The sequence below is a fragment of the Moschus berezovskii genome, chromosome X (assembly GCF_049115385.1).
Source record: "Moschus berezovskii isolate FMDL1 chromosome X, NW_MosBer_1.0, whole genome shotgun sequence".
Taxonomy (NCBI): Eukaryota; Metazoa; Chordata; class Mammalia; order Artiodactyla; family Moschidae; genus Moschus; species Moschus berezovskii.
Window position 1 is genome coordinate 42,732,117 of NC_142488.1, and position 15,676 is coordinate 42,747,792.

A 15,676-nucleotide genomic window follows, 5' to 3' on the forward strand; every position below is an offset into this window, starting at 1 on the left:
GTTCTAAAAAAACAACTTTTGCTACCTATAAAGTAACATGTACTCATTGCAAACACTTCAGATGACACAAAAATGTGAAAATACAACATGAAAATCCTATATACTAACCTCAGGGATAGCCTCTATGAAGATCTGTATGCACACTTATGCTCACCTGCAGTTTTTTTAAAAAGTGGGGTCATACTTTTTGTAACCTGATTTTATCAATAACAAGTGACTCTTTCTAGATCAATTTATATAGCTCTGCTGCTGCTAAGTTGCTTCAGTCGTGCCCGACTCTGTGTGACCCCACAGACGGCAGCCCACCAGGCTCCGCCGTCCCTGGGATTCTCCAGGCAAGAACACTGGAGTGGGTTGCCATTTCCTTCTCCAATGCATGAAAGTGAAGAGTGAAAGTGAAGTCGCTCAGTCGTGTCTGACTTTTCGTGACCCCATGGACTGCAGCCTACCAGGCTCCTCCATCCGTAGGATTTTCCAAGCAAGATTCTCCAGGCAAGGACACTGGAGTGGGTTGCCATTTCCTTCTCCAATGCATGCAAGTGAAAAGTGAAAGTGAAGGCGCTCAGTCCTGTCCGACCCTCAGCGCTACATTCCTCTTAATAATTGTATAGAATCCTATCATTTGAATGTACTATTAAAAGTAATAATTTAACAAAAATCAGGAAGCCAGAGGAAACAGGGAGGAGTTACACTTAAATTTTCCTCTTCTTTACTAACAGGAAGTTAGCAGATATTTTGTAAAGCTGGTAAATTAGGATAGAAAAAGCATAATACTTAAAGTAATAAAGGCATCTACTAGAACTACTAAAAACATATTAGCAATCAAAAAATAAGGGGGGGCAGTGAATGTGCACCAAATTCCTTACCTTTCAGAGTGACCATCCAATATCTACTATCCAAACTTGGACAAAAAAACTAATTACAATATATGCATAAAGAAATTCTCATAATGGTTGTCTCATAAAAGGGGATGAGGGTGGGCACTTAAATGTTTCTGTCATCATAAATGTACCTATTGTGTGTGCTTAGTTGCTCAGTTGTGTCTGACTCTTTGTGACCCCTATTATAAAAAAATTTGGCTATGTACCAAAATACAGATAATCATTTCTAGATACACATTATCAACATCTTATATATTTTTATGCTATGTATTTTCTATAATAAGCATATTTAAGAAAACATTAAAAAATCATCATTTTTTGTGAGGGAGATTGGGAAGGGCTCTAAGAATTAAAGAATAAAAATTAGTCAAAATGGAGAATTCTCTGATAGTTCAGCAGTTAGGACTCCACACTTTCACTGCTCAGGGCATGGGTGCAATCATTGGGCAGGCAACTGAGATCTTTTTGGCAAGACCAAAAAGAAAAAAAAAAAAAAATCAGTCAAACTGTCCTATATATCTTCCAAAGTCTAAGCCACAAAATACCTATATTCCACATACTCAAGTTTTAATAAATCTTGCAAGCAACCTTTATGCCCTCAAACATAAAAACCCCCATTTTCATCAATGGCAGGCCATAGGCTTTTCATTCAAGCTAAGCCCCACCAAGTCATTTCTGATGGAGCTTGATTCAGAACCTTCAGAGAAGGCTTCCTATAGGTTAACACTAACTCTAGCACAGCAATATGCTTTTCACATACTCATTCACAACACTGGCTGGATACCTACTGTGAGCAAAGCACTACAAAGGGGTGTGTCACAAGTTACAGATTAACACCACATATGACTGCATCAAGTAGCATACAACCTCGTAGGGTAACAGTGCAGACAAGAGGCAGAATAAGGGGCAACAAGAGAGAGGAGACAGTATGGAGAGCACTGATAGTATTTTGCATTTGGCATATAAATCAACAATCAGAAAAATACTTGGAAATGTATAGGTAATAATGAGGTGTTCTTTTTCACTTTTCATTCATGTTTGGACTCTGAAAGCAGTTATTGTTACAACTCATTTGCTATTAAATCATATGCCAGGCTCTCCTTTTTTATCATGTAACTTTTCATATAAGAATATTTAGTTTCCATTTGAGGGCAGTCATTTTTGTGCCCCCCACTTTCCCAATCATATAGAGAAGAGACACTTTATATTTCCAATATGAACAAACTGAGCCAGCTACTGGAGCTCCCCATAGTAGCCTGCCTCACTGCAACAAATGAAAGGTATTAGGCAGACAGAGCACACAGAAGCGCAGCCAAGGTTCCACCTAAGGAGAATACTTTTCCCTTTTAATTTCACAGTCATGAAAAGCTAGGCAAGGAAGAAACAGAGCAAAGCTCAAAGAAGAAAAATTAAGTATTTATAAGCAAAATCACTTCATATTAAGAGAGTCCGAGTTTTATTTAGCATTTTATCTGAGGCGCTAATGAGAGTAAAAGAAGAAAATAAAGATCAATCCCACATTCAGTGTTAAGGAGTCTCGTAAGGGTGAAAAGACAAACACTGGAACAACCTTGAAAGGATGAAACGCCTTATGTTTATAAGACACAAAAAATACTGTAAGGATTTCCTATCAAAAGGAGATAGTCTTAACATCACAAAGTCTTTCCAACCTGAAGACTCCAACACCCATTGTTTTGTGCTTTTTCCCAATTCTAACCTAGAACTATAGCCCACCAGGCTCCTATCCATGGATCTTTCCAGGCAAGAATACTGGACTGGGTTGCCATTTCATTCTCCAGAGGATCTTCCCAACCCAGAGATCAAATCCAAGTCTCCTTGTGTTTCCTGAGTTGCAGGCAGATTCTTTACCACTGAGCCACCTGTGGTATTGGTCCTGAGAAATAAGTCAACTGGCCTAGTGTTCAATCAATATAATGCTACTGAAAAACCTGAAAGCCTTAAATCCATACTATACTACTAAGTATTTTTTAACTAATTAATTTATTTTTTAACTTTTTAAAAATATAAATTTATTTAATTGGAGGCTAATTACTTTACAATATTGTATTGGTTTTGCCAAGTGATTTTCACCTCTTTGTAAAGAAGGGGTCAGTATATTAATTAGGATTTTTTAAAATGAAAAATGAGATTCACTCAAAATTAATAAAATGAATCAGTGACTCAACTCTATGTACTCTCAAAATAATTAATGCTATCCAAGCTGCCAGGATAAACAAATGAATAAAAAAAATTTAGAAGTTAACATACAAGAAGGTATTTTTACAACTATAGACATCAAAAAAACAAAAAAGAGCTTTAGATATGTAGTATTTTCCTAGAGCATTTCTTGAAACTGTTTACTACAGTTATTAAATAAGAACTGTAGGAAAAAACAACCTAAAAATTGGTATTAAATTTGCTTAACATCTTTAATAATTCTATTATCTGTAAATCTTTCCACAAAATGTGTTACAGTTCTTCAGTTTACTGCAAACATATCTTTAAAAAAATGTCAGCCCTACAGTTGAAGCTATAATACAAAGTTTTAATTATTGGCACTATACTAAAAAAGCACAATGGAAAACATTTTATTTAAATAAAATGAGGATAATATTTCACTGGGGAATACATCCAACAATTCATTTTCTCTCCATATCTACATCCAATAGTAGTGTTTTATAGGCAAATTTTAAACAAGCACAAATTCTTAAAAAATAATGAAAGCCATGTTTTGCTCAGGGATACTATTATACACATACCATACAGGTTATTTTATAGCAGATACTAGTCTGCTAAATTTCAGATGGCAAAATGCTAAGCAGTGAGTTGGGTATTGTCCAGCTACTTGTTTCTTGTCATCCTGGAGAATCTGTCAATGTGTAATGATGAGACCATCTTGTCACCACCACTTCTCTTCTCAGAGGTGACTTCACTGTGATAGAATATTCATATTCTTAAGATGCAAGGCCTAGCAAAAAGCCTCCCACAAATCCACTGGATATCACAATGTTCTGTTTGACAAATTCTGTTGCCTGAAATAAAGTTTGAAGAAAAATACTCTGAATTATGCTACAACTTGGATAAATCTTGAAAACACTAAGTGAAATAAAACAGACAAAAATAGACAATGCTATTATAATTTGCACTTACATAAACAGTCAAATTCATCAAGACAGAAAGTAAAACAGAGGTTACCAAGGGCTAGGAAGACAGGTTAATTACAGGAGTCACTGCTTAATGGTTAGAGTTTCTATTTGGAATGATGAAAAAGTTCTGGCAGTAACAATTACATGAAAGTGTGAATATATTTAATGCCAGTGAATTGTGCACTTAAAAATAGTTAAAATGGTAAATTTTATGTTTTATATATTTTACCATAATAAGAAAAAGATAACAAATTAAAAAAAAATACTCTTAATTATTAAATCCAGAGCTGAGTATTATTTTGCAGATGGTCTCCTCAATTCAGTAAATATTCAGCAAAAATTCTTGTGTTCCTACTATTGCGGATACCAACCATCAGGCAAGATGCCAGGGTTGTCCATTACAAACTGAAGGAGCCTAGAGCCCCAAGCCAGGCCCAGAAGCTTCTTGCTTCTGAGATAACAGGCATATGGGCAGCAAAATTCTCACGGATAAAAAGAAATCTCCCTACAGTGTGGGTATAAATGGTCCATTCAGCAAATTACTGACACAGATGATTAATAAATTCCCACAGCATGCACAATGATATTTATTAACAATCAGTCCACTTAGCCAGTAGTTTGAAAAAATATACAGGATCAGAAAAATAACACCTTGATAAAATGTTTAACTCAAATAAAATCATGAAGAAGGAATTAGACAAAGCAAGACTGTGAGATACTCTGCTTAGATAGTTCAAAAATGTGTCATGAAATTCAGAAAAACAAAAAACAGATGAAGGACCATTTAAAATTAAAGGAGACTTCAGAGACACGACCACCAAATGCAATATGCAATTCTTAATTAGGGGGGAAAATATATAAAAATTTTAACATGAACTGTATATTAAGAAATACTATTGTATCACATTAAGTTTGGGGGAATTCATAAGGGTAATTGTATAGGAGAATATCCATACTCTTGGAACATATGTACAGAAGTATTAAAGAATAAAAAGATACAATGTCTTAAATAGTTCAGGAATAAAAAGGGTAAATCACATACACACAAAGCAAATGTGAAATGTGAACAATTTGGTGAATAGGTGAAGAGTACTTGGGTATTTACTGTTTTTGTCCGTCAACTTTTCAACGGATATAAAATTTTTCAAAATAGAAGTTGGAGAAAGTAAAAGGACAGAACTAAAATAAAAGCAAAGGAGCATTCAATTCAGTTCTAAACAATGTAAGAATAAAACAGACAAAATATACATAAAAACATTAATAAAACTAATAATAAAATATATACATTTTCAAACTATTGCACCTCAAAAAAAACAGGTAGCTTTAGTTAACAACTAAAAAAAAAATAATGAGTGATTTAAATGGTGACTTGATCCCAAATTTTACTTAACACTCTAGACATGACCAGAAACACCAATTTTTTTTTTTAACGACCACACTCCCTAGTCACATTTTCTGCTGAGATGCATTTTTTAAAAAAAAAGGAGCCAAAAATACACATTGTCTTACTTCTTCTATTATGTTATTGATTTCAGGTGCTGCCTTATTTGCTCGTTTCTTAATCTGTCTTTTTGCTTTGTTTACATCTTTTTCCACTCTCTTCCAGTCGATTTGCACATAGCCACTGTGACTGGCAATCTGCAAAAATGTAATAAAAACGGTTAATTTTAAACCAACTAGGTTGATAATACAATATATGAACATGTCCAACTCTTTGCAACCCCATGGACTATAGCTCTCCAGGATCCTCTGTCCATGGAATTCTCCAGGCAAGAATACTGGAATGGGTAGCCCTTCCCTTCTCCAGAGGATTTTCCTGATCCAGGGACTGAACCCAGGTCTCCTGCACTGCAAGCAGATTCTTTACCATCTGAGCCACTAGGGAAGCCCCTATATTCATTAACACCCACTGAGCGCCTATTCTGTGCCAGGCACTGTTCTAAGCCTTCAAGTTATGGCCAAGAACAAGGGAGATAAAAGTCCCCACCCTCAGAGAGCTTATAGTCCATTAGGGAAAACAGACTTAAGCATACAAAATTATTTAGATGTGATGAACACTATGTTAAGAAAAGTACAGTACTTAATGGCAAAAGATTAAAAAATTATATTACAACTATTCTATAATTTGATCAGAATTTTTGGAATTTAAGAATTAGCTAAAAAGGCAGAGACTACTTAACTTGTACAGCTAATAAAAAAAGTACCCTTAATTAAACAGATGATTAATATAAGAGATCAGTAGCCAATCAGTTTATAGGTCATTAAAGTAGCTTGATAAACTCTCTTCACTAACTCAGACTCTTCAGTCAAATTAAGAATACTTTTTCTGAAAAAAAAAAAAAAAAGAATACTTTTTCTAGTAACTGCTTTTGAAAGTGGAATATAAAAGAAGATATGCTCTACACAAATTTCATGTCATAAATACTTTTAATAAAACTACAGCTAAATGCCTACTAACCCTAATGTCTCATATGGTGCTACTGAGACACAGCAAAATCTGCACAGGGACAACAGCATGTGTGTAAGCCAGTACAGTAAGTCATCCCTTCAAACAGTACAATCAACATGTAAAGAATCACAAGAGTAGTAAATAGTTGTATACATTATAAATCACCAAGTTTACGCTTTCCTTGTAATCTCTTTAATGCATCACTTTAAGTATGAAATAACTCAATTGGTAAAGAATCTGCCTGCAATGCAGGAGACCCCAGTTCGATCCCTGGGTTGGAAAAATCCCCTGGAGAAGGAAAAGGCTACCCACTCCAGTACTCTGGCCTAGAGAATTCATGGACTGTATAGTCCAAGGGGTCGCAAAGAGTCAGATTCAACTGAGCAACTTTTACTTTCACACATAAAATACTTCAAATTATAAAAATATCTGACTTTATATAAATAGGCTGGGAATCTTAGGTTCCATTTTCACTGTGAATGACTCCAAAGAAGAATCTATTTATCTCCATTTCTTCCTCTATTTATTCAACTTATATCAGTTCTAACTCTAGCCTCAGCAAAACAGAGTGATAAAGCAAATGGCAAGTGAAAGGTTTTCCTGGCAATACCTTAGATGGTAATCTGGGTTACAGACACAGAAGTGATGATGAGCCTTAAGGTCCCTCCCATAGACAGCAACTATAAACCCTGGTTAAAACACAAGGGCTCCAGAATAACAAAAGGAAGCAGATTTTAAAGAGGAGTTGAAACTTGTAAGAAGAGACCAATATAAGGTGAGTTGCCCATTTTTTGGCTTTATTCTGAGGACAAGATGCAGTTGCAGGGTGGCTAAAAGCTGGCTAGAGAACATAACATTTTTCTGGCCTGAAGAACCAGAGGACAGAGCCCAGAAGAAGAACAGCTACCAGAAAGGACACCACTAGAGAAGGGACGCCCCAAATTCTGTGTGTAAATTCTACCCAAGTCCTGAACCACACATCCATGGGGCATAACAAAGTACTCCAGCTGAGGCTAAAAAAGAAAAAAACTGAGATTTGAGCCACTCTCTACCACAGGTGAAATGGAGTTTGCAATTTGAGTCTAACCAAGGTAACTGCCTACTAAAATCAAAACATTAACAAATTCCAGAGGAGTAAAACAGAATTCAGGCTCTCCGTGACATAACTTTCCCAATGCTCAGGGATAAAATCCAAAGTTATCTGAAAATGTGGCCTAGTCTCAAAAGAAAATCAACAGATGCCAACTCTGAGATGACCCATATACTGAAATTATCAGGACTTTAAAGCAGTAGTATAACTGTGCTCAATGAGATAAAGGAAACTGCACTTGTAATCAATGAAAATATAAGAATTATCATCAGAAACATAGAAAAATATAAAAAGAAATGAAAATTCTAGAACTGAAAAATATCTGAAATACATTCACTGGATAAATGGCAGAAGGTAGATGACACAGAATCAGTGCACTTGAAGCAAGATCACTAGAAATCACACAATCTTCAAAAAAAGACCGAAAAGAACAGATGAACAAAACCTCAGAACCTTATCAAAGAGCCTAACATGCATCAGCGTCATGTTCAGAAGGAAAAAAAAGAATAGGAGAAAATATTCAAAGAAATAATGGCCAAAATCTTCCTGAACATAGTTAAAGACATTAACTTACAGAATCCAGAAGCTCAGTGAACTCCAAGTAATGATCTAACACAATTATGAAATAACAATACTCAGATGATGTTGGGGTTGGGGCACACAGAAGTTCAATAAATGATAGCTAAATTCCCACATTCCATAATGGGAAGCCAACAGTTAATACCTCAAACTGAAAGATAAATATCCAATTAATTTGTTTAGGAAAAAGGAAATAAATACCTTAAGAATCAGCTAATAGTTCAAACTGATTGCCTCAAGAGAGGAAAAATGGGGAGGTAGTGAGGGAGGCAGAGGATTATTCTAATCTGAATGGAGCATTATACATATACTTGACCCTTTGAATTATGGGCATGTATAACTTAAAAAAAAAAAACTGAATTTAAAAGATTTATATACCAACTGTCTATTTTTTAAGATTGCAGTGTGATAAATATATACTGGAAAACACCTGAGCTACTAGAAGAGCTGTAAGTTGTAAGCAAACTAATACTTATCTTTAAATAATAATAAAAATACAGAAGCAAGACTAAATAAAAGGTAATTAGCCTAAAAGCCATTTGTTTCTTTTTTTGTCCTTGTTTCCTTCTACTGAGTTTTCAAGGTAAGTCATATTTGTGGGAAAAACTGGTTTGATGCGGAAAGGTTCCATCTTCTACTCAGGGACTTCAAACATTACGTGGACTAAACATAAAAGTAGAAGGTGGCAACCATAAAATATGGGTTTGAAGGGACTGAAATGGACTTCTGATAAATGACATGCAGAGTAGACTGAAACATATAATTCTCTGTGAATATTCTAGGGAACTCTGCTTTGGTAGAGTATCCTTTTCCATCTTTTGAAAATGAGTTTTCAAAACAGCTATAAAATTAACTATCTTTATTCTTGATAACTTAATTCTTGGTTCTATATAAACCAAAGTCAAAAATCAGCTTAAATAAAATTCTTTGTACAAATGCTGGCATACTCATCCAAAAGACTAAATTTAGAATATGAATAACTATTTATTTTTACCTTTTATAAGAGATAAGCAATTACTCTTAATACCAATGAAAAAAAATATATAAATTTTTTAAACTGTTTAGTAAACAACTGAAAATCTGTGCTTAATACATATGAATTCAGTCCTTCTGTACATCAGGCAATGACACTGGTTATTACATGATCAATGGCTTAGGCGCTGAAGTCAGATTTTGGTTGCTATGACCATCAATCATTTTCAAAACCTGACAGATTTCTATATCTTCAAAATTGTTGCTAACACGCATTCCCAGAGATTTTTCAATTTTAGGATTTATTATATTTGATCTTCAGGGAATGATATTTTGGGGAAAATATATGCCAAACAGACATGAATGCCAGAAAATATCCTGATAAACAACCTCTAACAGCAAAGCATTTTTGAACCTTATACTTAGAGGAACATAAACAGGACTAAAATTTCAAATCAACTTGCCTCAGAAATAGGATTATGAATTATTTTTTAAGACCAATTTTCCACTTTCTATATTATTATGGTTTCCTAGTTTTAAAGAACATGTTAGAAATTGCTAACAGCAATTTCTTCTGGGAAGGAAAAATGACTAGGAAACAGGGAAGGAAAGAGACTTTTTGATTTTCATATATTGTATATGAACGTGTGTGAACTTTAAATGTATGTTTTAAGTTGTATGAACAGGTTATGCTCTTGATGAAATGTTTATTTGTTAAGCAGAGGCAAGGACTGAAAGCTCTGACATACCTGAAGGAGAAGAAAGCCACCACCTACTGCAGTTGCGGCAAGTTTTCCAACTTTCTGGAACAAAAATCCCGCACACCTTTAGTGGAAGAAACAGCAAAGGATGAAAACAATCGATGATGTACTAAACTCTCTCGCTTCTAGTTTTCATGGCTTTCCTAATAGAATCTTAACGTCTTCCTAGTTCAGAACCCCTCAATGTTTCCTTTCAGTTATACAGACTAGTCAAAACAGAATAGTCTAACTTGTCTGAGATGTGCTTCAAAATAAGGGATGAAGAGAAGAAGGGAATTGACAGGGGAAAGACTGGCTACTGAAACTGAATGTTGAGTACTCGAGGGTTCATTATACTCTTCCTTCTACAGTTGTATTAAGTTGAAATTCCTCATTACAAAATGCTTAGTTTTGTGGGGCTTTTTTTTTTTTAATGTAGTCAAGATGTTCCACACATCTGGCCAACTCTCACTCTACCCAAACCTTCTACTCCAATCCAATCAGTTTCCAAATAGGTCACCACTCTTGCTCAAGCAATTAATTTCTCGGGGTTTCTACCTAGCTCCACCTATTTAAAACTTTTCTACCTGTTAAGGTCCAGCAAGAGGTCCACCTTCATGGCTATACTTCGGTCCACACTTCTCATGGCTCCCTTATCTATTCTATCTCTATATTAAACCTGTTTTGTCTCATCTATCCTGTAAGGATGTTAACCCATACTTCTTTTTTGATTCTCTCCTTCAGTGAGTTCATTATTCCCTTCAGCATTCCAGGTCCAATGTGCAAAGGAATCTCAGATTTCCGACTCCAGCCTTCTGTACTGGGTTGAATTGTGTCACCCCTGAAATCTATGAACTTCCTAGAACCTCAGAATGTAACCTTATTTGGAGTAAATTCATTGCAAAAGCAGTTAATTCAGATGAGGTTATACTGGAGTAGGGTAGGCCCCAAATCCAATGTCACAGAGACACACAGAAGGAAGACAGCTATGTAATGGCAGAGGCAAAATTGAGAAGATTTCCTAGAGGAGGAAATGGCAACCCACTCCAGTATTCTTGCCTGGAAAACTCCATGGACAAGAGAAGCCTGGTAGGCTACAGTCCATGGGGTCGTGAAGAGTTGGACATGACTTAGCAACTGAGCACACATGTCTACAAGTCAAGGAGTGTCAGGGATTGTTGGCAACCACCAGAAGATGGGAGAGAAACATGGAACAAATTCTCCCTGAGCCTCCAAGAAGGAACCAACCCTGCTGACACTTTTCAAACTTCTAGTCTCCAGACCTGAGAGAGAATAAGTTTCTCTCATTTTAAGTTACCTAGCTGTGCTGCTTTGTTATAACAGCCTGAGGAAACTAATACACCTTCATAAATGGAAAATGTACATTTTCAATTACATGACGAGCTTCTCTCGCCATCCAGAACCACATACTCAAAATGTCATAAGGAAACACCATCTTTCCAACCAAACCACCTGTTGCTAAAGTCCCAATTTCTAAGTGATGCACTATTCTCAAGGCTTCTCACCTCATGCTCATCTCAGACTGCCTTCTTCATCACCTCTGGGGTCCAACTGATAGTCAATTCTATATACCCGAGTTTCTCCAAAACATTATTTGATTGTCTTCTTTCCATCCTCAAAGGCATCACTACCTTGCTTCCAGATCACACTAACGACCCTCTAGCTGATCTTCACACCTCCCATCTCACCTAGCAGCCACCCATCCTGCTGTCAGTTTTAGTTTTTTATTATGATCAAGAACCTATAGCTACCTACTGCTAAACATAATTTCCTCAGCTTCCCAATCAAGTCCTGAATTACTCTGAATTGCTAACTAGCTAACATCTTATTAACCATTCCTCCTTAACATATGCCACAATAGGACATCAGTTTTATACCCTAAAAAAATTGCAAACGTTTATTACACTGAATCTAAGGTTATTGCAACAAATCACCTGTATAATATTAGAGTCCTATTACAGAGCTCCTGGACCAACACCTGGCTATAATCCAAACATATGTGTTCTTCAGTAGTGGGGGACAGCAACAAAGACTCAGAAAAGGGAGCAAAGGAGCCAAGTAGCAGCCAGGTCTTAACAGTATCCTGGGGACAGTGCTCCACAAGCATGTCTATCCTTTGCTTGATGGTATGAGAAACTACAATCAATCTACTAATGTCCTCTGTTCTGACTCTAGGCTTTCCAAGCAAGCTTCTTCCAATTATGGGGCTTCTCACCAAGTTTGGCCTACAAGAAGAAAACACACAATGATTTAATTCTACTGCTCAATTATTTTTTAGTCTCTTTCAAGATGAGGCTTTAGGCCTGGGCTCACATTAACCAATCACCCAAGGCACCAGACTGTGAGCTTATTTAAGTAGAAGGCCAGGCCCTGAATTGTGGGCATCAAAGTAAAACCAGCTTGAGAAGAATCATCTGAATAACCGGGGCTCTGACCAAGCAACTCTCTTAACTGCAGGCTTTTTTCATAAGCAGCACTAATAAGTACACATCATGAATAAATACTGTACCTCTTCATCACAGAATCTTCACAGTGAATGTCTCTACCATAAAATGGCATTTATTTAAAAAAAGGCACAAAAGAGCGCACCATTGTTCCAAGGTGCAAATAAAACACAAATAAAAAAAACACTTTAGGACTCATCGAGTTTAAATATTTAAATTAATGTAAGATGAATTTAACCTAGAATCTAAGAAAAAAAATGATTACTCACAGGTTAAGCACACCCACTAGCTTCAGAAATTCTCTAGGGTCATGAACATTTTCAAAATAAAGGGTCAAACTTCTTTCTGACCCTTGTTATTTGGCTAATCTTTTTAGTATAAGAATAACAGAATTAGATCTACAGTAGCAATTACATAATCATGTGATCTGAAATGTTAACTGGTGAGGTTAATACTTATTAACCTCTCCCCCTTAATGTACTCCACAGTATCATCACTGAGTAATTCCAACAAAGACCCAATGTTCCACAGCTCTTCTTCTTCAAAGTATTATCATAATTTAAATTGACCCACAAAAATTAACAGAACCATCTGTATCATAATCAGTAATTTTTACTGAGAATTTTACACTGCTTTGCACAGGGCTGATAATCCTGGAGATTAGTTTTACTGTGGGAGTTCTCACAGGGTTTTCAACTGAACAAGTAAAAATTATTTACATATAATTAACTCTTCTCTTCTATATTTTTCCCCCTTTACCCACTGGCACTGAATCAGATCCACTACATCTGCTAAATCTGAGAAGGGGGTAAATATGCAAAAAAAAAAAAAAAATCAAAGGAAGGATGAGAAGGAGGATGATCACCAAAACCCAACAGAGAGTCTCAGTGTAGATTACACTAATCATCTCACCGAGAAAAGTCTCAAGGTACAGCTCTTCTGGGATTAACATTGACTGAGTACGTATTTGGCCCAGATACAAAAGGGCAGCAATCAGGCTCCCCGTGAAATTTAACAAAAAAAGGATATTCTCACCAGCCACTCACTCCACCCATTACAATCTGGGTGGCTACCGAGTATTTTTCTACCATAGGTCCGGAACTGTGGCCAAACACTCGATTCCACCAGTGGTGTCTTCTGGCATACTCAGTTAAATCCAACACTTCGTAAGAATCATCATCACTTTCACATTCTTGAAAGCAGAAAACGAAAGCAACACATTTACAGTCAACTGCAAGTTAAAAATGTCGTGTACATTTTCATTTGTTAAAATTCATTGTTACACTGGCATACACCTAAAAACGCCCAGATGCAGACAGTTTCTTACACCCCATCTCTGAGACTTATGGCCTGGAGGGTAAAGGGCCTAGCCTCCTCTTCCCAAAGAGCTAGACACAGGCCTGGGGGGCCGGGGCAACGTCAGTTACACAGCTGAGCACAGTTACATCCCTACCCCAAATCTCTGTAGGGGTGGCTCAGTTTCATAGCGGGGTCTCCCCCAATCTCGGGGGGTAGGTCAGTTTCACAGCATGAAGGGTCACTCCCAAATCTCAGGTTCAGGATCAGTGCAGGGTCCATTTTCATCAGTGGGAGGAAAAGAGGGTCTTCCACTGGCCGAACCGGTTAGGGGCCCAGCAAGAAGAAATGATTTCAACAGCAAGGCTTAAACGTTAGAAGACGGATAGTAAGGGAGGTGAAGGTAAGACAGGTGGGGCCGTGTTGACGGCGAGGGTCCAAGAGGGGGAGGGGAGGTCTAGTCTAAAAGGGGTGCTTAAAGAGGTTGCCTCAAGAAAACAGAGCCCCCAGGATCCCTGGGACAGGAGAAGGAAGAGGCGAGCCCGAAGCAAGGTCGAGAGCTGTGAGCCGCCTCTAAGATACTACTTCGGGCCCCGGCCGCTCACCTTGGGGAGGGGGGTTCCGGGTCGCCATGATACCGCCGGCGGCCTCTACTGAGGCGGTTCCAACCCGCCCGCCTCTCGCCCCTACTTTAAAAACCGCTCTAGGCCCAGGTGGATGTCTATGGTCTCTTTTTTATCTCCTCCTCCTTTTCCTTCAGGCGCATAGTCCTGTCCCCGCCCCCTCCTCTAAGCGCAGGGCCTTCCGCGCAAGCGCAGGGCAGAGGGGCGCGAGGAGGGGGGAGGGGGGAGACAAGTTGGATACCAGCCCGCAAAGATTTGTGGGAGTTGTAGTCAGTTGCCCTCCGCAACCCTGGTTTCCCACCCCTCCCCCTCGAGAATTTCCAGAAGTTAACTTTTGGTATTTTGTTTCAAAGGGCCTCAGGGCTGGAGGGGAGGGGGCGTCACATGGTGGTTAAACGAAAGACCAGCTTGCTATTTGTAACACGGTACCAGAAAGAGGCTTTTAAAGAGAGATAAGAGAAACCCTCTTTCAAACCACACTTTTCAAGCAGTCAAAGGTTCATTAACATGGAAAATTTTTCTAACACGCTGCTGCTGGGAATTGGAACCTTTTTATCTTCTCCACGCGTTTCCTGCCAGGAACCTGAGGGAGGAAGAGGGAAGCCCAGAAACTGACCTGACACGAGTTACTCAAGAGGACATAATTTTTAAGCATCATTTTTATTATTTAAATTTGACAGAGGAACGAGGATAAGTTCTTCACCCAAGAAGCCTCACGGGATTCTGTTGAATGAGAAACCGTGTTGAAAACCAAGCAGCTAACTCATGTTCACATAAACCGGCCCCGAAACTTGTTTTGAACTTACGTTGCAACCCTATCAGTATTCTTATTCTGAGAATATGGAAATGAAGGAAAATAAGAAATCTTGGTAGAGGCTCCATTACTTAAAATATTAACTTACGTAATTGTACTTGGCTTTTCAAGTCCTGGTGCTTTAAAAGCAAGGGTTGATGTCTCTCAAGTTCCTCAGCCTGAGTGCCTCAAAATACAATTCTAAGACTGGCTGGAGATATTAATCTTCACTTTGTCTGAGATTACTGCGGTGGGTCATTCGCGGATTGGAAAAGAATTTCCAGCCAAGAGGCTGCATGAGAGATGAATAAAGTTTACTAGAGAGGGACACACTATTACAACACATGGCGGTTCAAGGGAGAGCCCAACCCTTTCGCAGGGTAGCAGCCAATTTTTATAGTCTCAAGATAGAAAATTGTACTAAAAGGATGGTATTAGGTTATTGGTAAGGATGCCATAGGGGCTTCCCTTATAGCTCAGCTGGTAAAGAATTTGCCTGCAGTGCGGGAGGCCTGGGTTCAATCTCTGGGTTGGGAAGATGCCCTGGAGAAGGGAAAGGCTACCCATTCCAGTATTCTGGCCTGGAGAATTCAATGGACTGTATAGTCCATGGGGTCGCAAAGAGTCCGACACGACTGAGCA

General features: G+C 37.8%; 1 protein-coding gene across 1 annotated transcript; it reads right to left on the reverse strand.

Moving 5' to 3' along the window:
• Positions 1–2,318: 2,318 nt before the first annotated feature.
• On the reverse strand, positions 2,319–14,392 carry FUNDC1 (FUN14 domain containing 1). Its single transcript, XM_055393439.2, has 5 exons — positions 14,224–14,392; positions 13,358–13,514; positions 9,867–9,942; positions 5,537–5,665; positions 2,319–3,913 (listed from the first exon to the last, which is right to left on the reverse strand). The coding sequence occupies exons 1-5, from the start codon at positions 14,249–14,251 to the stop codon at positions 3,836–3,838; spliced, it is 468 nt and encodes a 155-aa protein (XP_055249414.1). The 5' UTR covers positions 14,252–14,392; the 3' UTR covers positions 2,319–3,835.
• Between the last annotated feature and the right edge of the window lie 1,284 nt (positions 14,393–15,676).

What these genes read in the sequence shown, in the direction of transcription:
- FUNDC1 (XM_055393439.2), bottom strand. Translation starts at nt 14,251, where the DNA reads ATGGCGACCCGGAACCCCCCTCCCCAAG. An exon ending in CCGGAACCCCCCTCCCCAAG is followed by an intron (nt 13,515 to 14,223) that starts GTGAGCGGCCGG and finishes TCTGCTTTCAAG; the next exon opens with AATGTGAAAGTGATGATGAT. An exon ending in TCAATAACATAATAGAAGAA is followed by an intron (nt 3,914 to 5,536) that starts GTAAGACAATGT and finishes ACTTTATTTCAG; the next exon opens with GCAACAGAATTTGTCAAACA.